The sequence below is a fragment of the Arvicola amphibius genome, chromosome 1 (genome assembly GCF_903992535.2).
Source record: "Arvicola amphibius chromosome 1, mArvAmp1.2, whole genome shotgun sequence".
NCBI lineage: Eukaryota > Metazoa > Chordata > Mammalia > Rodentia > Cricetidae > Arvicola > Arvicola amphibius.
Genome location: NC_052047.1, coordinates 72,998,905 through 73,023,523, shown reverse-complemented (window position 1 = coordinate 73,023,523; position 24,619 = coordinate 72,998,905). Strand labels below are relative to the sequence as shown.

General features: G+C 44.9%; 2 protein-coding genes across 2 annotated transcripts in view; one reads left to right on the top strand and one right to left on the bottom strand.

Moving 5' to 3' along the window:
- Positions 1-1,105: 1,105 nt before the first annotated feature.
- On the bottom strand, positions 1,106-19,107 carry C1H7orf57 (chromosome 1 C7orf57 homolog). Its single transcript, XM_038317745.1, has 7 exons — positions 19,053-19,107; positions 15,369-15,554; positions 13,768-13,876; positions 11,319-11,475; positions 8,019-8,116; positions 6,556-6,776; positions 1,106-1,152 (listed from the first exon to the last, which is right to left on the bottom strand). Exons 1-7 carry the CDS (start codon positions 19,105-19,107, stop codon positions 1,106-1,108), a joined length of 873 nt encoding a protein of 290 aa, XP_038173673.1.
- A 4,934-nt stretch (positions 19,108-24,041) lies between these two features.
- Sun3 (Sad1 and UNC84 domain containing 3) overlaps positions 24,042-24,619 on the top strand; it is a 28,584-nt gene continuing 28,006 nt past the window's right edge. The window contains 1 exon segment of the mRNA XM_042055082.1: positions 24,042-24,165. Coding sequence (XP_041911016.1) covers positions 24,042-24,165 — 124 coding nt within the window.

Sequence of the window (24,619 nt, the reverse complement as noted above, 5' to 3'; positions counted from 1 at the left end):
GTTTTCTGTTGCTTCAATAACCTTTAAAAAATAATGAAGACTTCTCGTTACTGCTGTCTGTTCCTAATGATCTTCCAGATAAGTGGGAATGTTTAGAAATGAGGTAGCAAAATAAGTGAAGGAAAGAAGAGAAGGGAAAGGAAAAAAAGCAGAGGGAACTGCATAATAGTGTTATATTATTTTTATTGAATACATATAGTCATTCATATTTTTATATATTAGATATATTTTCCCGTAGTAATATCCCTCTGATAAAGCAATAGAGATGTAAGTGTTCAATTAAGTATTTGAGTTAAAGAACCAATTTGAAATTCAAACTTTAACCAAGCAAATGCATGATAAGTTAATTCCAGTGCTGACTCTATTTGGCTTTCTAGAAACTTTTCCTGATAAGATTATTCTTTTGTTAATGAATAAAATATAAAATACATTTTAATGTTAATTACTAACATAGAAACAACAAAATTTATAAAACAAGAGCATTGAGTCTGATTACCAGAATGTTTTTGTGAACCTAATAAAATAGCCTAATTGAGATTAAATATATTTTTTAACCTAAAGGATATAAAACAACAAATGTTCAATATTTCTGGGCTTCAATTTGCACCCAATCTATTAACAAAAATAATAAACTAATGTTACAATGTTTTATCTGTAATGCTTTAAACTTCAAAGCATAATATAATATTGTTACAGCAAATTATGTAACACGGCTCTGAAATTAGTGATTTCTGTGTAGTGGGAAATTGTTTCTATAAAGATTATGGGACCAAATAAGGGAAAAGGCTGCAACTTGTGAGTCTCCTCTCTTTCAAGTCTTAGAGCAGTGGGGCAGACAGGATGTTAGAGGTCTGCTTCAGGAAGACTCTGGTCCCAAAAATCAGCAGGTCAGCAAGGCCATCCCGAGAAATGCAAGAAACAAAAGCCCACACTTACCCCATGTTTGCTATCTCAACTATACCCAAGTGATCCCAACTATACCCAAGGCAAGTTGCTTCAAAAGACTTTACATTAATAAAATAGAACAGGAGCCTGTAAATATAGCTGTCCATTGTCACGCTACAGATAGCAACTAAAAAGGTTGTCCTAGAGGGCATATCCAGGCTTATTCGACCTCTGCTGGCGCCGGTTCTGAAGGAGATCCTTCTGCATCTGCAATGCAAATAAGATGAGGCCACATTTTTAATACACTTAAAATTTTAACTTATTAATTGAAAAGTATATAACAAATATCTATAACAAACATATTTCTGCTCCTATTCCTAAGCATTAACGCAAAAGTCTATAAAAAATGAATTTGCACTCCTACCTTGCAGCACAAATCATGGTTGGGAAACAAGGCTCCACTTTGGCACTAAAGCAAGCACCATACTTTCGTATCCAAGTCCTGCCTGCCTGTGATGCAGAACTGCTTCCGAAGCACAGAACAGAACTCAGCAGTGTGGCTAGAGAGAGTTCTCTGTGTGGTATCTGTCTTTCTGCCCCCAAGTTTCACACCCCCTCTCTAACTGGGCCCCTTGTCAGAGTCTGTAACTGAACCTGTGACCTAACAGCCACAGGTTTTATGTCAACACATCAAGAATGTCTGGAAAAGATCATGTTAAAGTAGCAACAACCTGGTCTGGTTGAAGGAAAGAAATATTAATTACCAGAAGCTTTGAGTAAATTCATTTCCAGAAAGTTATAACTCTGAGGGGAGGGTTTTCAGGTAGGGAGGGAGAAGGCACCATCTGCTTTAATCATTGTTTATAAAGTGTAAACTGTGATGGACAGAGGAGCAACCATGATCAATGGTGGAAAGAAATGTGGTGTTAGCAGTACCATATTGGTGAGGGAAGGAGCCGGGGTTTTCAGTGGTGACACCTACTTCCCATGCAGCAGGTCCTCAGCCCCTTCACCCCCCCATCCTCAAGAACAGTGTTGTATAGGAGGTCCTTTTGTCTATATGTTGCTTTCATTGGTTAATGAATAAAGAAACTGGCTTGGCCTGTTATAGCAAAACTTAGGTAGGTGGAGAAGACAGAACTGAATTCGGAGAGGAAGAAAGCAGAATCAGGGAGAAACCATGGATCCTCCACCTGAGACAGATGCTGGTTAGAATCTTTTCCTGTAAGCCACTGCCATGAGGCGATATACAAACTAATAGAAATGGATTAAATTAAGATACAAGAGTTAGCCAATAGGAAACTAGAGATAATGGGCCAAGCAGTGTTTTGATGAATACAGTTTCTGTGTGGTTATTTGGGGGCTAAGCTAGCCGGGCGGCTGGGACGGACAAGCAGGCCCATCCCTACAACAACAGTGTGCTCTGTTTATGAGTTTGATGACAAAACATTTCTTTGTGTGTGATTAAGTAGGACCTGTTGCCCGTAAAAATGTGGATTCCATTAGAACACCTGGATTGGATAAGACTTGCAATGACCTTTTTCCAGAAAGTTAATAAGTTTACACCAGTGTCAAGTGCTATCCCTCGGTTAGATCTTATGTGTATACTGATGGTGAGGTCATTTTTATTTACTTAAGGATAAAATGCAGAATACTAAACTACAGTTTATGTGGGTGAGCCTGTGTATGTACTGCATGCACATATTAAGTTGGGGGTCCTTAAAAATAATGATCTAAAACTATAGGTGGAAGAAGAAAATAATATCAGACAAAAATAAAGACCAATGAATGACACAAGGGGAAAGATTAACAAAATGGAGATTTTGTTTTTAAGTATTTTTAAAGGGAAGGAGATGGAAAATCTGTAACTAAAGCAGAAAAGGCAAATCGGAAAGAAAAGGCACATTGTAGTGCTACCCATGGAATACCGAGGGCAGTAACAAGGTGGGCAGGCTAGACGCTCCTATACACACTCCTGTAAACAGAGATCCTACTGAACCATGAGTACAAAGTGTGCCCAGATCAAAATGAATAAGGAGGCTGAATCCATTCATCTGTGAGATGACTCCGGGATAGAAAGGTCTGGGAACCGGCATGCTGCGGTCAAGCTGGGTCTGCTCTGAGCTGCTCCACATTGTAGACAAAATCGCGGTTTCTCAGAAATCTGCCTTGTCTTGAAGGGCTCGATTTGAAAGGCAGCAACTGAGTACCTTTCGAGGGAGTACACAGACGCAGGATGACCCTGTGCGCCGGCCTACACGAAACACCAGCATCTGTCCGGCACCACCCACAGAAGCAGAGAATAGTGAATAGCTTATTGCTAATAGTAAAAGGGCAATTACCCTGTACACTCATTAATGTAATCTGTGACCCCATAAACACAAGGGCAGATTAAAATCCGATCAATAAAAGCAGGCCAAAGAATTTGCTGAACACACCCGACTGAGGAAAAGGCACTTAGACCTTCGAAATAAGGGACAAATAACACCACAATGGCTACTGCTACCTCCAACTTGTCATCTGGCCACTCAGAGGACACATCAAAAACCAACAAGCTGCGAACTGTCCCTAGGGCCTCAGCACAGCCTCTTCCCCACGGGCCGCATAGCCTACCTGGATTGCTGTTTGTGCATGAGTCGCTCTTCTAGACCGGCTGTCCCTTCATCCACCACTCGTCCATCTGCACCTGTCCTGACCTTTCGCTCTGTAGCCTCACGGTTCCACATTTCACTTCTGCAGCTTGCCTAGCCCCCTGAGGCTTGACTCAGCAGCATGGCTCACTACCTGATCCCTCTGCAGCCCTGCCAGCTCTTGGCTTGTCTCCAGTTGCCTCCTAAGGGCTCCTTGAACTCTGCTGTGGCTTCTTATCCCCTCTGTTGCTGCACCTTGGCCTGCATATATGCATATATGGAGACTTATTTGGGGATGTGTGACGTGTGCTTGGAGAGTTAGTGAGGCCTGGAATGAAAGAACTTGTGTTTGCCTCAAGCATCAAGGGAGACAGGACTTCTTGGCAAATGGCTGCCAACAAACCCATTGTTACTCGTGTGTGTGGTTGTTAAGTGTGGATGTGTTATTAGTCAATTGATTCTGACATGTTTATGACATAATCTGCACATGACAAGACATAAAATCAGACTCACAGAACAATGGGATAGGCTAGAGCCACTAAATCAATCTACAGACTAAAACTTGCTTTTCAACAAAGGTAGAGAGAGAGAGACTACATAGTAGGAAATAACAGATTTTTCACAAAATGTTATTGGAAAATGAGTACACATAATCAAAATATAAAAATCAAATTTCGGCTCACACAACATACCCAAGTAGAGACTAAAGGCCTAAGCCAAAGACCTGCCACTACAAAGCTCCTAGAGAAATTAAAGGGGAAATCTTCCAATGTTGGTGCTGGTATCAGTTCCTTTCCTTTTTAAAAGATGTGTTTTATTTATCATTATTGCTTTTCCTTATGTGCATGTGCATGTGTGGCTTCATGAGCATATGTTTGCTACGTGAGAGCAGGTGCCTAGGGAAGCCAGTTGAGTCCTTTAGGACTGGAGATGTCGGTAGCCACCTGTTAGCTGCACCATGTGGGTGCTGCGGCTGAACTTGGCTTCTTGGCCGTAACCATAAGCACTTGACCTCTAAGTAAGCATTTCTTAACCTGTGGATCGTCACTTCCACAGGAGTGGATATTTACATTACGATTCATAACAGAATCGAAATTATAGTTATGAAGTAGCAATGAAGATAATCATATGGTTGGGGGTCACCACAACAGAAGGAACTGTAGTAAAGGGTCGCAGCGTTAGGAAGGTTGAAAGTCACTGCTCTAGATCATCTCTCCTGACCCCAGAGATGTTTATGTATAATACATATATACATATCTATAATATATATAAACATGTATAGATGTTTATATGTGTGTTATATATAAATATATGGTATATAAATACTATGTTACATACAAAATACTGAGCTATGTGTTATATATAAATATTATATGTTTATATATAGATGTTTATATTACCAAAACACAAACACCACAAGCAAAATAGATAAATGAGATTGTATCAAACTAACAAGCAAAAGGAGAAATCAGCAAAATAAAAACGCAATGCACAGAATAAGAGAAAGCACTTTGAAACTGCATTTCTGGTAAGGGATTAGTATCTAAAATACATAGAGAGCTCAAGTAACTTAGCAAGAAAGGAAACTGGGTTTTAGAAATGGGCAAAGGAGCTGGGCCTGGTAACTCATGCCTGTCACCCTAGCCCTTGACGTCTGAAGCAGGAGGATTGCCACAAGTCTGAGGCCGACTTTGGAAACATGGGGAGTTCTAAGCCACATTGATTTACATAGTGAGATCCCGTCTCAAAATAACATGAAACGCAACAACAAAGATAGGCAGTAGGGATTCGAGTGCAGGCCCCAGGCATGCATGTGCTACACGAACATACATGCAGATAAAACACTCATACACGTTAAAGAAATAAATCTGAAGATTAAAAATACTACTGGCAAGGATGTAAGGAAACAGAACCACAGAGCACTGTTAGCAAGAACGTGTGCATGAGCACAGCATAGAGAAAACGTCACGAAGATCTTCTCACTCTTGGGTACGTCTCCCAAAGAACTGCAACCAGGAGGTCAAGAGGCAATCCTTAGTCCTCTGTTCAACCAAGAGAGGATCTCAGCCTAAAGACCCGTGAGAGGATGAATAGAAGAAAACAAATATCACACACACACACACACACACACACGCACACACGCACAATTAAAAGTAATAAACATAAATTTAAAAAGATAATCCGTACTCAAAGAACGAGAAAGAAGGCTATTCTGCTTCAAGGAGCAATGAGGCATAAAACTATTGGCTCTGTAACATTCAAGAGGGCCCCTTTCCACCAGTTGGCCATCTCTGTAAGGATGGAGACTGATTAGCAGGTCACACTTAACATGGAAAGCCATACAGAGCTCTGCTCACAGACCAATACCACAGCATTTTAAATGTTTTTGAGCACCCCCCCCCAACAGCCTTCTCTCTCACTACTCAAAGCAGCAAATCCTCTGAATAAAGATAATTTTTTTCAGAACAAAGTTGTCGATAATCATCAGTGACAGAAACTGAACACACTCCTCGGTAAGTCTCCGGAGATGCAAACAAGCAAATTGGACTAATTCTGGAGATGCTAAAGAAAATACAAATACTAGCGTTGTATTTTGGACATCCTAAATTATTCAGTTTAAGAAACGCTGGTATCAGAGAAATGGAATGCCTGAACTGGGGCTTCCCAAGGACAAGAAGGCATCCCGTAAAGGGTATCAAAGGAAAAGCTCATGAGGGACAATGGCAGTGTCTTGTGAGAACTCTTCCCATTTGGAAGACTCAAACTGATACTGTGATTTACACTTTGCTGTACCAAATGGAGTATCAAGATTTTTGATAACTATAGTAAAAACATGAGGCCCCATAAGTCATAGCTTCTTGTTCTCCCACATGAATGAAAAGAAAGAAGTCTAAGTACACACAACCCACATGCCTGCCCCATGCCCTAAGCCTTCTTGGAGTTTGAGCTTTAATCGGCATATCTCCCTAGGAGATACATGAGGAGATAAGACAATCACCTACCGCCCTCAATGGTACGCATTTCCACGCATGACCCTTACCTGGAGCTTTCTCGGATTCTTCAGGGGCCTCTGGATCTTGGGGCGTCTCTGTGTCCTCAGTACTTTCAGAGTCCTTTGTGGCCCGAGTGGACAAGGATGCTCGGGACGTCTTTGGGGTCCTCTTTTCAGACTCGGCTCTCTGCTGCTGTAACCACTCGTCCTTGTAGCCATTGCTGATGAGTTTGGAAAAGTTGGTTGGCGAGCTGCTCTTGTGACCGGGCCTTAAAGAGACACGTGGAAATGTTAAACTTGAGTGCCGAGATTGATTTAAAAGGCAAATATAGAAGCAGTGTTCCGAAAACTTAACTTGTGAAGGAATGCTGGTACTGAGCTCTGCCCCCTCTCTCCCCTTTCCCCCTCTCTGTTTCTGTCTCTCTCTCTCTGTGTCTCCCATCTACCAGTCTCTTTCCCCATTTCAAACAAAAAAAAATGGTCCCAGTACATCCCTGTACATGAGTGATAGCATTCTTAGCCGAGTTTCCCAACCCTTTTTAATCTTATTATCCAATTAAAATTTAGTCAGAACACCAGTATTACACAAGAGGTCCTAGAGCCCTGCCCCTGTGCTAACACGGGACTAGTTAGGATAGCTGTTCCTGTCTTAATAACCCTTCCTGCTGTCCACTCACTGCATAGCTCTGCCTTCTGTCATCTGTTGCCTGCTTCAGCTCACAGGTCCTATCATAATTAACGCTGAAGAGCAATAGGGCGGTAGTGTGAGCCTTCCAGTCAGGCGGGTGACAAGCACACTCTTGTCACCTCCCAAGCCACAAGTTTTGGACTTATGAATCACCTCATTGAGGATTTTCCTGGTGAGTCCCTCCCCATCTGTCCCAGTGTCATGAATGGGATTGTTTGGAAGACTCATTCAGCAATTCATGGCGTCTGTTTTCTCCTAACTAGACTTCTGGCAAATAAGGTGACACAGGGACCCCCCCAGGATTTCTCTCTTCAGCTGGAAGACCAACAGGTGTCAGTATCCCAAGGGAGTCCCTGGATGAATGCAGCATCAGACAGAGCACCTGTATTCAAGTTTGAGACCCCCCACCCCGCTCCCCTCCCCGTGCTCAGGCTTTGACGACAGGAAGTTTCAGGACGGAGTGCTTGAGCAGGCTAGTGGCCACAGACCACGACCTATGCCGCGAACAGGCTGCAGGAGACCGGGCATGGGGCCATAAAGGAAAAACCCGAGCTGAAGAAGGAGCAAAAGTGCAACCAGGTTCTCCGGCCAGGCTGGGCAGGGCTCTGTGGGTACGGCGGGCAGGCGCTACCGTTGCAAACCTGTCTCTGGATAGAGCTGGGCAGGGCTCTGTGGGTTCGGCGGGCAGGCGCTACCGTTGCAAACCTGTCTCTGGATAGAGCTGGGCAGGGCAGTGGGTGCCATCAACTCACAGTTGCCACCCGGGTGGAGGACAGAAAACCATCATCCAAACAGCACTCATTCTTACAAGGGGGACACTTACATAGGAGGCAGTGACAGCCTGCTTCCTTCAAGGTCTTTGTGGCTAACTGGGGTCCCCACTTTGCTGGGATTTTTGGAGTTAATGGCTGGCAGTTTCACCTGTGTGAAGAAAATCAAAGCTCTAAGTTAGGGTAGAAGAATGGATTCCAAGAGCAGCAAAGATACCAGTCCTGGACTTTCAGTATGGCCACAGGCTGTTACAATAAAATAAAATGAAATAACCACTACTTCATCAGGATGACTTCTAGAGGGGACAAAATGTGCTTCAAAAACAGTCGCTGTGTTATAGTAAAGAGGTCCCCTGCTCAGGAGGAGGACAATCAGTAAGTGTTGGGGATAACTGATATTCTGAGGGGTCTGGCTGGACGGAGGGATCTACCAGCCCATATAAAATGGAAATGTAAGTATGGTGAGCTTTGTGAGAGTCACCAAGAACTGGAAACAAAATGAATACCCACCAACAAAGGAATGAATAAACAAGCGGTACCTGGTCTAAGAAGATTATTCAACAATAAAAAGGTCAAGGGTTCTGACACATGGTACCAAATGGCAGACGTAGGCTAAAGGGACTGTAAGCACTAGCTTGATGACACTGTTTTGAGAGTCTAGAAGGTGCTGTGGGATAACCCTGCTGTACGTTGTGAATATATGTTGTGCTCATTGGTTGATGATAAAGCAGCTTTGGCCTATGGCAAGGCAAACTATAACTAGGCAGGAAAGTCAAACTGAACACAGGGAGAAAGAAGGGTGGAATCTAGAGAGATGTGAGCCAGCCGCCCAAAAAGCAAGATGCCAACAGACCAGTAATGCCACAGCCATGTGGCAATACATAGATGAATAGAAATGGGTTAATTTAAGTGTAAGAGTTAGTTAGTAATAAGTCTGAACTATATATAGGTCGAACAGTTTGTAATTAATATTAAGCCTCTGAGTGAGTATTTAGAAACTGCTGCGGGATGGGACAGGACAGAGAAATCGCCATTTACAGAAGGGAAAATGCGCTAAGACTTATTCTAGTTAGGGTTTGTTGCTGACAAACACCATGACCAAAAGCAACTTTATTTTATGATTCTCAGGTCACACTCTATTTTGGAGGGACACCAGGACAAGAACTCAAGGAACTAAAGCAGAGACGGTGGAGAAAATTGTCTTCTGCTGATCTCTATGGCTTGCTCAGCCTGCAATCTTATACAACCCAGGACCACCCTCCCAGGCCTGGCACCTCCCACCATAGTCTGGGCCCTCCCATGTCATCCAGTCATCAAGAAAATGTTCCACAGACTTTTGCCTACAGGCCAATCTGATGGAGACATTTTCTTACTTGAAGTTTCTTTCAGATAACCTTAGCTTGTGTCAGGATGGCAAAAATTTAACAGTCACAGGACTTGAAAGAGATCAGAGACTGCTAGAGATGGAAATTAGGAGGGTTTGGCGACAAAGGGGCTGAGACATCTGAGAGGCGACAGAACTGCTCTGCAGCTCAGTGTCTATGGTGCTTTCACGAGGTATGCATTTGTCAAAAGGTCAGTATTGAGTGACAGGCGAACTGGGCTCTGTGTAAATGGCTTCAGATGAAATGTAGAATGAGTATCCCCCAATCACCATTTAGAATAGTGATACCTCTGTCCTAAGGACAGACAGGTCAGAGTCTACAGCAGGCTGAGTGATGGGGAGGGCAAGAGCCGAGGATTCGATGGGTGTTCCATTCTTTGCTAGGACAGAGAAGGCAGGTCTCTGAGAGGCAGGAGAACCTGTGGCAATGTGACAGATAGGGTAGGGTGGCACGCCAAAGTCTAGGACAATAGTCAAATATTGAAATGATTCTCACAGTAAGGCCCGTACCTTGTCGGTGCCCAGATGTTTTGTAAGATTTGAGCGGAGGAAAAGTCCCCCAGTTCTGCAGAATAGACATTTAGGGGAGCTTTGTGCCCAGTGGTGATGAGCAGCACTTCCCCGGGGCCTTCAGGACCACCCCCCCCCATATGACTCTTCCTGAGTTGCATAACACCTTCGGTTAGTGTACAGTCAGTGCTGGTGTCTGCAATCCTAACTTCCTCCTTCCTTAGCATTGAGAAGGTGGAGGACAGTCTGGCTTCAGGTATTTCTGCAGTCAGCAGAACCCTGTGTGAGTGATTACTATATGAAGTCAGGTTTTACAATGCTACAGCATTGTTTGCTTTGTAAATTTTCTCAGGCTATGCGCTGGAACCCTGGTTAACAGCCAAGCCGTCCATGTATTGCTCAAGATTCTATATAGTCAGCCACTTACATATACATCATCAGGAAACAGGCCTGGTCCTTAGTAGAGTCCTTTAGCAGGACTTACAGCAGTGACCCAAAGCCTGAATCACAACTGGGCGCCAGGGCAGCTTGAAGAACAAACACCAAACAGGGCAGCCAACTGGTGCTATCTTGATATTCAACTACCAAGTCCCCACATGAGGGGATCCCCTTTCCCCCGAAAACACTGAGAAGCTAGGCCTAATGTGTCCAAGACACACTGGTCCCCTTGCTGTTCAAATGACAATGGTGCCTACTCTCAGTCTCAGTCTCAAAACACCACTGCTATTTTAAGTATAAATGCTACACTTCACTCAGGAATTTTGATGTTTGATGTCTTGAGTACAAAAATTCATTTCCTTTTTTTTTTTTTTTTGGTTTTTTGAGACAGGGTTAGTGGAAGTGTAGAGCGCTTGGCATGGCCCTGGCTATGCTCTCGTGGGCTCTAGGAAGAGTACAGGTGTAGAACTCACAACCCATCTGCTGATCATGACTTGCTTCTGGGATTCCTAGACGCTCAGACAGGTCGGGTCCTCTGCAAAGGCTTCACCTTGTAGTCCAGTTATGACCTCACAGCCAAAACACCACTGGGCATCTCTGCAGAAGAAAATGCTTCCTCCTCCCTTCCTTTATCAGCGAGGAGCACTGTGGGTAATTTGGACTTAAATAAATCCAGGAGCAGGACGTTGAACACATATAAACACATCCTTGCTCTATATGTCAGATAGGAAGTGGTAAGCCAGGTTTTCTGCATGATAACCATTAACTGGTTAGACGCCAGAGGACAAAAAGCAATCTTACCTATAAGGAAAACATACACGGGAAAAAAACATGAAAGAAAATGTGGCTGTTTGCCTCTTAGTAGTTCCAAAGACAGAGCTCAGAGCACAGAGGGAGGGCTGGACCAAGACTGCAGGCGGCCTGAGTAGGCGGCAGCAGCTAAGGAGCAACTCCCTTAATTATTCTCGGAGTTGCAGAAGCAAAGCAGACGCAGGAGACGCCCTCTGGCCAGCATGGTTACCTTTCTCTTCACATCTTCAAGTTCCTCGGCCTCTCTTTGCCAAACGGTTTTCATGTCAAAGTCAAAGGGGCCTCGTCTGGACTCATAGCTGCCGTTGGCCTGACCAGGGTTGAATTCTTCATACACCATGTAATCGGGCATGGAGACCACGGGGACTCTGCAAGGACACACAGGACAAGTGACAGCCTGGCACCTGGCCCCAATTCATGCTCTCTCCACTCTTTCTTTTTATTCTTCTCTCCTCTCTTTCTCCCTCTATCCTCTCTCTTCTCTTTCATCTCCTCCCTACCTACCAACTCTTCTCCACGCCCCTTTTTCCCAACCCTCTTGTTCATCATCTCTCCACTTCCCCATCTTCCTGGAAAACAAAGGTAGGCCTGTTCCTCTTCCTACTGAATAAACACATCGGCCCCTCCCTGAGCTAGCCCCCAGGATCCTCAAAACAACAAAAGAAATCATAGGGTGGCATTCTAAAGTATGAGCGTATAAAACAGATAAATTATAATTATTTCTTGGAGACTAGCATTTACTACTTTGTTCCCTTCAACGAGATAAGTGCCCACAAAACATTTACCGTTTAACAACATCTACGCTAATAACCACTTGCTGCTCCGTGAGATGGCCAGTTTTCATGTGGGTGCAGAAGCATCCAACTGGTCTTCCCACAGGCTACACTGGAAAGTGTCCACTCCAGGGTTGCCTGTCCTTCTTTGCCTGTTCCTGATCTCCCCACCTGATTCCCTTTCTTTTCTGAACTTAGCACAAACTCTTAAAAAAAGCAAAAACAAACAAACAAAAACAAACAACAACAGACACAGGGTTTCATTATGTATCCCTGACTGGCCGGGAGCTCGGTATGTAAACCAGGCTAGGCTTGATCTCAGCTTTGACCTCACAGAAATTCTGCCTCTCTACTGTTAGAATTAAACCTGCAGGTGGTGGTGGCACATTCCTTTAATCCCAGCAACCAGGAGGCAAAAGAAGACAGGCATATCTCTGAGTTCGAGATTAGCCTGGTCTACAAAGTGATTTCCAGGACAGCCATGGCGAAACAAAACTGTTTTGTACCACAAGTCTAGCCTACAAACTATTCATTCTGAAAAATGGTAGGAGTTTAATATTCACTTGCCACAAGCATGTACAAGCATAATGTGTTCTTTAATTTTATGTGTTAAAAGTAAAAACAAAGCCAGGATAGTGGTGGCCACTTCTTACTTCAGCACTTGGAAGACAGAGGCAGAAGGATCTTGAGTTTGAGGTCAGACTGGGCCTCAAATTCTGAGGTTCCAAGCAGCCTGTGATCCATTTAAAATATAAAATATCACACCTTTTAATAAAAATACAAAAACAAAGCAGGAAAAGCCAGGATCCTAAAGACAAAAAACAAAACAAAATAAACCCCCAACAGGGTGCCTGGGGACAGTCAAGTGACACTGCCTACTGCCCAGCAGCATGGAAAGATGTCTGTGTTGGTCCAATCTTTCAGGAAAAAAACATAAAAAAAGCCAGGTGGTGGTGGCACAGGCCTTTAATTCCAGCATTTGGGAGGCAGAGGCAGGCGGATCTCTGTGAGTTTGAGGCCAGCCTGGTCTACAAGAGCCAGTTCCAGGTTCCAAAGCTACGGAGAAGCCCTGTCTATAAAAACCAGAAAGAAATAAAGAGAAAGAAAGAAAGGAAGGAAGGAAGGAAGGAAGGAAGGAAGGAAGAAAACAAAAGGCAAGTCTCTAAAAAGCAGAAAAATAAATCCTAGAATCAGTTTTTATACATCCTCTCAGACCTAGAGAGGCATTTGAAGGGTCAAGTTGGCACAGCTACAAGTAACAATCATTAGATAATGTGACAGGGTGAAGGGGCCCATGGCTCTCCAGGTCTATGATTGTCTTAGAGTCTGAGAGCTGGGTGCGTTTCTAGTTGCATGTAGGACTTGTCATCCACAGTGAGAAGAAAACTTTGGCGCAGGCAGCTCTGTGATGGGCAAACATGGTCAGGGCCCAGGGAAGAATGAATAAAAACCTAAAACTACTAGCTAGTAAGTGGCCAAAAGAACCCCACCCTGAGGTGACACGGCTCTGTGTCTCCTTGGCTCTAGTTTCCTGCCAGCTTAGGCTACATCTCTCCAAGCGTTGGTGATTCCATGCACTAGTACTCAGGGCTGCCATGGCACACACTTTCTGCCAATGAGATAGTTGTAATGTTCCAATTCAAACTGACATTTGTCAAACTTGTTTCTATTAAGTTTCTATTTATTTGGCCTCACACATTCCACGGTAAGCACGCGGGAATCAGAGGATAAAATGAAGGTGTCAGCTTTTGACTTCTACAATGTGCAATTCTGGGGAATTGAACTCAGCTCGGTAGACTTGGCAGGCTGCTAAACTATTTTTCTGGCACCAATATTTTATGCATATTTGGAGAGAGACAAAAATGTGGGAGACTTAGAGATACTTACTGTCGCTGGTGGGCTGTCGGAGGCTTGCTGTGGTGGATATACCACTCTGGCAGGGAGTAGGCTACTGGAGAGCCCTTTCTGGTCCCAGGGGCAAGGTGCTTCAGCAAATCTCAAAGAGAAAAGGGACACGGTTACATGTGTTCCTGCTGCCCACAGGACAGGTGGCATTACCGACACTGCACACTGGGAGCTGGGACACCTTCTCTAGGGTGGCCTCTACACAGGCTGAGAGTTGAGTGTCCTGCTTGGTCCTCAGACAGACATCCCGCATGCACCCTCCACCTCTCATGCCCTCTCCTCTTGAGTGTGCGCAAAGCTCTGGTCCTGAGCTGGCATCTGTGCCAGTTGCCATCAGCACCCCATCAGGGGTTCATCTCTCCACTTCCGAGATCTCCAGGGGCTGTGCGCAATGCTCCTCAGCCTTCAGCTACCTCCAGGCTCCTCTCCATCCTGTAGCAGTCTGACCAGCTTGGTCCCCAACTGTGGGTCTGCTCCACCCGCAGCGCTGTTCCATAGAGACGCTGCTCCCTCCAGGCTCCCAGATGGGAAGTCCCAGAGGGATGCATCCATGACTTTGCGGCTACTCAGGAAGGTAGGCAGCACAGGTCCCTTCTCAATTGGCTCCTCTCTCCCCAGTGACTTCCTTCCTCTCATCCCTCCTCTCCCTCCCGTCCACTGGTGTCCAAGGGCAGTGAGTGGCAAGAACTGGTTTTGCTAGGTAATCCCAGAAGTAAAATAATGCCCAATACCCATAGCATGGTAGCAGCGGAAAGGGTACTGACTTTACTCCTCTCGGTGAGAAATCTTTAACTTTTCATTTTAAACATTAAAAACTTCTTGCTGTTAAGATTTTCAGACTTACAGACAAATTGAAGGAATGATGGGAATTTCTCTACAGTCCTAACCCAGACTCTCCATGCATATCCTGCCTGCTCCATATCTTTTTCCTTCTCTCCCATGACTCCCATTGGCATCAGAATTGCCACAGATCTCCGCCCTGTTTGAGGGCAGGTTTGCCTCTTCACCCTCTGTCTCTTTACCACTGCTCACAGAAGCTAGTCCTCACATAATCACAGCACAGAGAAGACAGTCACTGTGTCACTGATGACCTCTGTCTGAGTTTTTGCTAGTCTCTTGAACCAAGAGCAACGAAGTGGATCTAAGAAAAGGTTGCCTGAATGCTGCACCCCATCTGCTCCTGGCTGAGTCAGTCAAGTGGTATTGTCTAGGTTTGGAACGCTCAAACATAGGCTTGGCCTCTATTTCACCTATGATATTCAGTGTAGGGACAGGGACAGCCAGAGGGAAGATAGAAACATGTTAGTCTCTCTCAGTACTGGGTGCTCCAAAGCCTAGTTGAGACATTTGTCCCTTAACCTCTGATCAGTGATTTTTTTTAATTAAACTCAAAATGTCTTTTTTGTGTGCTTCTACAAAAGTTGATTTTCAACGAAGACTATACTTACCAATGCTCTCAACGAGCCCAAGTTTCCAAAGGCTTGAACAAAGCATAGAGTTACCACAGTTACCACAGTTCATGTGCACAAGTTCAGAAACACCCTTGTCTCGGCTCACAGAGCCACGCAGTTCACAGGGCTTACCAGGTCTGCCACCTTGCTTGGCCAGTTTCACATACTCCGAGTCTGTTTCTTTTATCCAGTATCTCCGAGCACGGGGCATGTTTCCATTTGGGGTGTCTCCCAAGTCACTGAGCCCCGGAATCTGGGATGCGGGTGGGGCACCCACAGCCTTCTCAGAGCGCTTCACAGGTAGGTGGTAGTACCAATCTGGACAGGAGGGAGACCAGCACGTAGTTAGATGGGATGGGGGACAGGAGGCCCTCTACTGCCTGACAGTTTTACTGTGTGCGTATCACATATGTGCCAGGCAGTACATAGCACAGAGCACACAAACAAGGAAAAAAATTGCCAGCTCTGGACCACGTGTGACAAATCAGGACACCACCAGAGCAACCTAGAAGACAACTAATTTTCCAAAGTCCCCAACTACATCAGTCACTGAAGCAAATAGAAAGAACATCACCTCCTTCCTGCCCCCCTGCCCTCCTCCCAAAGCCTCTTTCATTGTTTTATTAATTCTAGAAGCTAGCCAAAACCCTTATGTCTGTCTTCTTCCCTCCCTCTCCCCCTCTTGCCCTCCATACCCCAGAAAAATGTTTAGCCATATTTCTGGTAATGTTGGGTGACATGCAGACTTGAATAAATACTAAATCATTTGTATCATTTAAATCATTATGGATAAACCAGATACTGGGCCAGGATTTGATAGTTGATTCACATATTAAAACACTAATATTTCAATTCTGTCACAGACACACAATCTGATCAAACTTGTTTGTCACTTTTACAAGAGCAGAAGGAAGTAGGCCAGGGTGTGGCCCAGGAAGCTTCACTTGCTTAACAGCTGTGTGGGAAGCTAACATCTGCCTCCTACACCCTCCAGCAGCCGGACAACCTTATGTCCCATTCACTAGGCTGGAGGAATCACCTTTATACAAAACCTCCTCAAGCCCAAGACTTCAAAGCTCTTTCCGGGGAAGGACAGAGGGGAAATGGTGGGTGTAGACTGTGTGACTTCTATCCTAAGGAGGGAACTATGGGACAATTCATATGGAGCAAGGAAAGGAGTGTAGGCAGCTTGCTCCTCCTTCCTCCCCAGGGTGGCATCAGTCCTCCGCAGAAAAGGGGAGGAGTTGAGCATGAAGACACTCTCTAGACCTTGAGCTGATAGCCTACAGAGGAGATCCACCAAGTGGACATGGAACCACTCATAAGACTCTCCGGAGACATTCAGTACCAGAGTATGAACTTCTCTCAAAGGACAGATGGATTAGCAGAATCTCAAAGTCCTGAGGTTACTAGTGCTGATATATAATCACACACACACACACACACTACACACTACACACATACAGATGGGGGAGAAACAGGGCATACCAACGGTAGGCACTTTAGGTTAAGTCTGCGTCAGAAATGAACCAGATGCCAAAATACAAAGAAGTAAAAAAATATCATCCCATCAATGGAAAAGTTGGGAAACAAAGACTTGGGAACAGAAAAAAAAAAAAAAATAAAAAAAAAATTCTGTGTTGTGGATGCTGGCTGTGTTTCATGGCATCTGCCAGACTCATGGCATTCAGAGTCAAACACAGAGAGTGGTCCTTTGTGGCAAGAGTGATAGCAAACTTCAGGGTCTACCTGACTCCGTCACAGTATCCAGACTCTGTACAGGTACTACCCCTGTTGCTTTTGTGAACGTATTTTTAGGATGGGAACTATCACTTACACTTACATCAGAGGACTTAGAATAAAGCAGATGATCCTTACAACAGACCGAGTCCCCTTTGTTCAGTGGCATCTAAAAAAAAAAAAAAAAAAAAAAAAAAAAAAAAAACTCAAGAAGCGGGGCTTCTGCCTCCAGAAGGACTTTGAACTTGATCTGCAGCCTCAGCTCTTCCCCTGCTCTCCAGCCTGCCCTGCAGATTCTGTACTAATGGGCCCCACAAGCTAGTGAGCCAATGCGTACAAGAGATCACTCCCCTTTCACAGGTGGGTAGCTGATTGGTCATGCTGCTCTCAGAGTCAGGGCACAGGGAAACAGCACTGAATAAGCTAGAATAAACACAGAAGCAAGAAGTCGCTGTTCTCTGAAGCTAAGTGGACACGCTACCAGTTTTTTTCTTAGAACTAAAGTTGGGCTTGCTGCCTAAAAGGGAAGGCTATTTTACCTGGAAGCTTTAAATGTCTAAAGAATGCTTATTAGCTGAATCAGCATGATCTAGTTTCAAAGATTTGGACATAGGATTCCAGAGAATTAAGAGTCAGAATTCAGCTCAGCTCCTTGTTTCTTCTTTTAAAGGAAAGCCATTTGGTTCTTGCCTCTCTCTCTCTCTCTCTCTCTCTCTCTCTCTCTCTCTGTCTCTGTCTCTGTCTCTCTCTCTCGATTACTAATTAATCCACAGAGAACAGGGTATTTTCTGCCATCTCATTACTGCGAGCTTTGGATAGGTGCTGAGCACACTAAGGCATTTGTGAACGTGCACACAGAGGCAGCTCAGAGATCTTGGGTCCCATCAGTAAGGACAAACCACTGCCACCCAGCACACGCATATAGGAGTTAAAGGGGACACAGAAGTATCTTTTTAACATTTATCACTAAAGATTATTTGTACCCATGTGACACCAGATCAACCACTGGCTGACTGCTTTTCTCTGTACAGTTTGCCCATTTAATGCTGTGCCCTTATTTTCATTTATTTTCCAAATAAGGAAACAGAGGCAATAAGAGAGAGTGGGCCAAACTATAAATTGCCCAATTTCTGGCCTCTAAACTACAGGTAACGTTATAGATACATACACATATACACCCATAGGGGCACAGGCTGCTCTTGTTAGGTTGTATGGTCTCAGAGAAAAGCCATTTTGGCGGGTGTACTTATTCCAAGAGCAGCTTACTTCCAACTTGCAATGCCTCATTTCCCTGCTCTCTAAAATGGGGTGATGATTTCTGGTGGGGTGCTATAAGTTACATGTGTCAGTGTACAATGGCTTTGCCGAATACACCTGGCACCGAGGGTCTATAGCATGGTTCACACTTCCTAGGACACGGAGAAGTCACAGTAAGGTTACAGAGCCTGGGACGGGGTATGAACTGTTTCCAGCCCACCCCAGTTCTCGGTTGACTTTCACCAACAATGACGTGGGCTAGCATACATATAGAGGTTGGGGAAAGGTCACACTCTCTTCTCTCCAGATGAGACGGCTCCGGCTGTTCCCTCCCAGATGAACACCAGGCCCTCTTTACTCTCTTCTGTCCCCAACCCTTCTCTAGACACAGAGGAAAAACAAGAGAAAAACGATGTCAGCGTCAGGAAATGTCTTCCTTCCCTATTCGGCTTCAAAACTGATGCGCACAACCCAAGAACCTTCAATGAATTCAGCTTTCCAGGATCCAGATGCTGAAAGCGGGAGACGTTTGTCTTGGTTGGGGCCTAAATTAGGAAAGCTAGGAAGTCAGTGATATACCTGGTGGATGCTGTCAAAAATGAAACTTTCCCAGTCAACAGCCGGGGTCAAGATAGGAGAGTTAGGAGAGTTAACTTGCTACAAAATGAATTTCAATGAGCGCCTGCACTGAAAAGGGAGGTAGCACTGTTGCCTAGCATGTAAAAGTCCTGGTTTCAATCCTAGCACCGAAACAGAAAGAGTCGAGGCACCTACCCTTCCTACTTTATCACCCCATCCCTCCCATCCATCCTTACTCACCGCAGGGAGCATAGCGGTGAGAGGTACTCTGCACCTCCTTGCTCGTGTTCCTCATGATAGCACGTCCTCGTCCGGGAGAGAAAGGAGCTGCTGAGTCTGGATTCTCCGGGTATCTGGGCGCTGCAGACCCGCCCGCTGAGAACAGAGGCTACAGGGGCAAAGTCAGCGCGCTCGTGGTTCCGCCCGTCTCCAGCTGACACACCTGCAGACGCCTCACGCCCAAGAGCTGGCACATCCACAGCGAGCACACCGCAGCGCAGCGTCCACGCTGAACACCCAGCAGGGACACAGGCGACAGAGTATTCAGCCCGGGCGCTTTCGGTAGGTACACTGCAGGGGTAGACAGCACCAGGCACGTTAAGCGGGATAAACAGCAAGGGCACGTGCACGCCTAGTAGACAGCAGGAGTATACCAAGTGTCCTATAGTTCATCACGGGCCGCAGAGTTTAGCAGGCTTTGAAGTCACCACGGGGCTCCGGGCTTTCAGGATCTAGGATTTACAGTCCATGCAGTTGAAGTTCGTACCGGGAGGGCTGGCTCCCAGACCGACTCCAAACTCCAAGAGAGTTGCGGAACCACAGCAGCACGCGTCGCTAGGGAAACGGCCGGGCAGCCAACCAGCGTGTGCGGCGCGTGTGCCCAGAGCTAATGGGAGCAGAGCGCAGGGAAGCAACTTGTTCACCGCCCTCGGCCTCCCCTTGGGGAGATGGGGCGGGATATGAGGGCTGGGCCAGCCCTAAATACTCCTACAGCAGCGACTCCGCCCCAAAGCTCCCTAATGGAAACCCTAGTTAGCGAAGCAATCTACACTTTCTAGGCAAAAGCTAAAAGAATAAGGAAAGGGAAGGAGGGAGGCGAGGGGGGGGGGAGGGAGGGAGGGGGGAGGGAGGGTGGAGGGAGTGCGGGATACTTTTCGTTCTTTTGTCCTTCGAAATTCTTCCTTCCTCCTTCATTCTTCTTTCCTTCTTTACTCTTTCCTTCTTTCTTGCTTTCTTTCTTTCTTTCTCTTTCCTTCCTTCCTTTCTGTCCTTCCTTCTTCCCTTCCTCCCCACGTTGCACTCACGTTTATATCCCAACACTTTGGTGGTATGTTGAGGCAGTAGATGAAGAGTTTCAAGGTCATCTTGGGCTTCATACTGAATTCCTAGGAAATTGGCATGTGAGTGAGTTAAGTGAGTTCAAGAAACACTGTCAAATACTTGGGACACTCAGATAATGGAAACTTCTGCAGCTTGGGTCAATATTCAAATCACTGCACAAAATACCCTTTGTCTTCTTGGCGAGGAATATTTGTTTCATAAGCCAAGATGTCGGTTTTTAGAACGATCTTAACCCTGCATCTACTGCAAAGAGTTTCAAGCTATAAACTTTGGCCTCGTGCTTATCCTGAAGGCTTCACTCCTCTCGGACCAAATAATAGACACAGCCAGTCACTTTCAATCCCTGCAGAAGTTAAGGATAAATTATGAGAACAGTCTAAGAAATTCTATTGACAGCTGAGCTGTAAGTAGCTGTGGTTCCCTCCTTGCTAAATTTTTCTTAAAAATTCAAATACCAATCTTTTCTGAGATGGTGCGTATTTGACAATTTGATCTAACTGATGTGATGTTTCTCTTAGACAAGTAAAGCCTTAGAAATCTAGCAGAAGGCAGATAATGTACGACTGGGTGAGGAGGTAGGTGTGTGTGTGTGTGTGTGTGTATGTGTGTGTAGGTAGGTAGGGGTGTGCATGTGTGTAGGTAGGGATGTGTATAGGTAGGTAGGGGTGTGTGTGTATGAGAGAGAGAGAGAGAGAGAGAGAGAGAGAGAGAGAGAGAGAGAGAGAGAGAGAGAGAGAGAGAGAGGAACCTTAGCCAATCACCTTGGTTGTGGGGTGTGTTCCCTGAGGCTAAGATTTACTTATAAATCTTGCGGGTGTGCAGCCCATCTTCTCTTTGCTTTCCTGCTCTTCGCTGAAACTCTGGCTTTGTAAGTTTTCCCCCTTTCCTCTTTTTATTAAAGCTGAATATTTTATTTTAAGCTAGCCTGGTTAGTTCTGTTTGTCATTCGTTTACACCGCTTCAGAGAGAGAGAGAGAGAGAGAGAGAGAGAGAGAGAGAGAGAGAGAGAGAGAGAGAGAGAGAGAGAGAGAGAAAGGATTTAGCTTCTGGCTGTGCTCCGTCCAGCTCTAACCTTATGGTAGATCTCAAATATTCAGCTTGCTCAGTCACAATATATCAGACCTCACTACTGAAGAGCGGTGTCTTTGTCCCACTGTCTATAGGTACTTAGCTTATCACGGCACACGAGTGCTTCCATTCCTGAAAGTCACACAGTCACCTGACCAGAGGCTCATAAGATAAAGAGAGGTTATTTTTAAAAACAGCTGACTGTAGTAACTGGCGCGGGGGTGACTAACGCATGGCTTTCTGATTCCCAACCGGGTTAGTAGAAACTTGGCATTGTCCCAAGTTAAAATCATGAGCCTAGTGATGATGAAGGGCGCTAATGCTTGAAAAGGCAGCTTTGACCTTTGCTCTCTTATTGAACTGAAGGAATTTGCAGGAGTCGTAGCGGTAGGAGTGTAGGCACATGCAAATGAAAACTGACTCAGAATTAGCCTGTTTGTACAGAGGCACCTCAGTGTTTTTATTTCCTAAGTTTCCTCACAAATGTCTGTCATAGAATGGCTTCTGCCTTCAGAAGCATGGGATAGCCCCTTGTCACGCAATCTCACATTACACTCTTTTTATCTATCCTTGTTGTTAGACATATGAAGATATTTCCCTGCTTATAAGCACTTTGAGAAAAGGAAAAAATTCATATGTGCAAATTCCAAAGCCTCTGGCCCTTCCGTCTCCGTTGGTTCACCCTCACTGAATGCAGCCATGTCTTCAAAACAACCGGACTTTCCATCTTTCCAATTCTTTGCATCTTGGCTACCAACGACTCCCAATAGGGCGCTCACAAGCATAGGTGTGAGCCCCTTTCCTGCCCTTCGTTCCTGCTGTAGGCTCCACCTCTCCTTTGATCAGGCAATGTAAAAATATAGCACATTTTACAAAACAAGGTGCTTTAATTTCTTGTTTTCTGTTCAGTGATAGTTGAAGTACTCTGAAGGTCAAAGTCTTCTTTTTGACATATTTTTATGCCATGTAGTAGTTTGCGTTGTCAACCTTATCAGAAAAACAAGGGCATCGTGTCCATAGCTAACATCAAGAGAAGCCAAATTCTGCAAACACTTTCTCTGCGTCCTCTTTACAAGAAAAAATGGGATATTTTGATGTTTCAATGTTGAGCTATAACTAACACAAGTTTTATATATGTTAGTTATACAATTTGGCATTCAATACATGTGTACATTGAGAAATGATTACCCCAACCAAACTAATTACCATGTTAATAACCTTTCATTTGTCATTTTAGTGTGGGGTGGGGAAGGAACACTTACCTTTTAGCCTTTCAATGGATTCCAGGCAGAATGCTTAGTAACAATCACATGCCACATGCTGGCTCCTCCTGGTTCACAGTCTTAGAGCTGTCTTGGGCTGTGTTTGACAGCCTCTTTGGATTCCCGGGTGGTCTCTACTGCTCTGCTTTCTGCTTCTGTAACTCTGATGCTCTGCATTCCACATGGGAAGTTGTAGAGTACGCCCTGCATCTGACTCATGTCACTTAGAAGATTGTCCACTGGGTTCATCTACATTGTCACACATGACTTGATTTCCTACTTTTAATGGCTGAATGTGTGTGTGTGTTCTTTTGCAGCCATGTGCTGTGATTTCTTTCCCATCATTTCTTATTTACTCGAGATTTCCTTCTGTGGGTGGTAACTGGGAAGCTTACATAAAGCTCTGTGCACTTCCACTTTTCCCTTACATCTTTTTAAAAAATATTTATTTATTTATTTATTTATTTTGTATACAATATTCTATCTGAGTATATGCCTGTAGGCCAGAAGAGGGCACTGGACCTCATTACAGATGGTTGTGAGCCACCATGTGGTTTCTAGGAATTGAACTCAGAACCTTTGGAAGAGCAGGCAATTCTCTTAACCACTGAGCCATCTCTCCAGCCCCCCCTGACATCTTTTTACAGACTCCAGTTGCTTTGACTGCCCGCCATCCTTCCAGTTACCATAATCAGAGATCACCTCCAAATGTTTACCACTGAGTTTCCCCATCTGCATGCTAGTACCTACCTCCCAGACATTTAAACTTGATCAATCACTTGGGTTCCTTTTAAGATACATTTTACCAGTCAAGGCCAGCACTGATAGCCCTCTCTGCTTTGTTTCTGATATTGTGTTCATCTCACTTAGTTCTTTTTAAGATTTTTTTTAAATTTCATATGTGTTTCAGTCTTTTGTCTACACGTATGTATGTGCATCGCATAAACAAAGAAGCCCTGAGATGCTGTGGTTCTCAATCTTCCTAATGCTGTGACCTTTTAATACAGTTCCTCATGTTGTGGTGACCCTCCAACCATAAATTTACTTCGTAGCTACTTCATAGCTGTAATTTTGTGAGTGTTAGGAATTGTAAATATCTGATGTACAAGATACCTGATATGCAACCTCTGAAGGATTTGCAGCTCATGGGTTAAGAACCACTGGGTGAGAAGAAGGTGTTCTCTTCCCTGGAACTGGAATTATAGGCAGTTTCTAGCCAGAACGTGGGCGCTGGGAACTGAACCCAGGCCCTCTGCAAGAGCAGCAGGCATTGTGGGCTGCTGAGCCATCTCTCCAGCCTGCCTCACTTATTCTCGGGGGACAGCTTCTCCAGGTTTGCTTGGCTGGGTGACATTTTTGTTTTTCCTTCAGAATTCTGAGCTCGCCGTCTCCCATCTCCAGTTCCTGTCGAAGGTCTGTGTTACATGACAAGAGATTTCTCTTAGTGCTCTGAAAACTCTCTTGTCTTTTGATGATTTGGTTGCAGCATTTCTAGGCTGTTGAGGGGGAACCATGCCGGCAGTGATCCGAGAAGAGATGAGAATGAAAACCAGTTCAGATGGACTTCATCAACCTGGATCAGCCTGCAGGGGAGTCTAATGCCAGGCGGCTCCTGGTCAGCGTATTTCAAACACAGTACAATCTGGAAAAAGGTTTCCAGGCAACAAGCATTCCAATTCCAGGTGCACAGTAAAGCTTAAGCTATGACTACATAGAAACTCCTTTACAACGTACACGTGACCGTGAGGGTGGAGTCTACAGCTAAAAGGCCTAGTGTGGTCTCTGATCAAGATATCACAGAGGTCAGCAGGCTATGAAGTACAGGTGAACTCTCTCCTAAGGATGGGTAACGGTCTAGAAAGGCAAGAATCTGAGATAAGCATTCTGGGGGACTTGGGTGAGGTTTGTTTGTTTAGCAAATGGGAGGTGACATCTGCTGCCACAGATAGCAAAAAGGTCACCAGGTCATTAACAATATCCACTTCCAGCTTTCTGAGCAAGAAAACAGGTATTTCTATCTTCCCCATTGCGAAGAGGCCATGTTTCTTAACCTTTCTCGTTTCCCTAGTGATCTGTGGGTGCAAGGATCTTTGCGCACCCAACAGGTAGCATTTGGGGAGGGGGCAATCTTACTTG

Coding starts and splice junctions, on each gene's coding strand:
- C1H7orf57 (XM_038317745.1), bottom strand. CDS start 19,107: ATGAGGAACACGAGCAAGGAGGTGCAGAGTACCTCTCACCGCTATGCT. Junction 15,555..19,052: donor TCACCGCTATGCTCCCTGCG/GTGAGTAAGGAT, acceptor CCTCCTGTCCAG/ATTGGTACTACCACCTACCT. Junction 8,117..11,318: donor TTGAAGATGTGAAGAGAAAG/GTAACCATGCTG, acceptor TTCTTCACACAG/GTGAAACTGCCAGCCATTAA.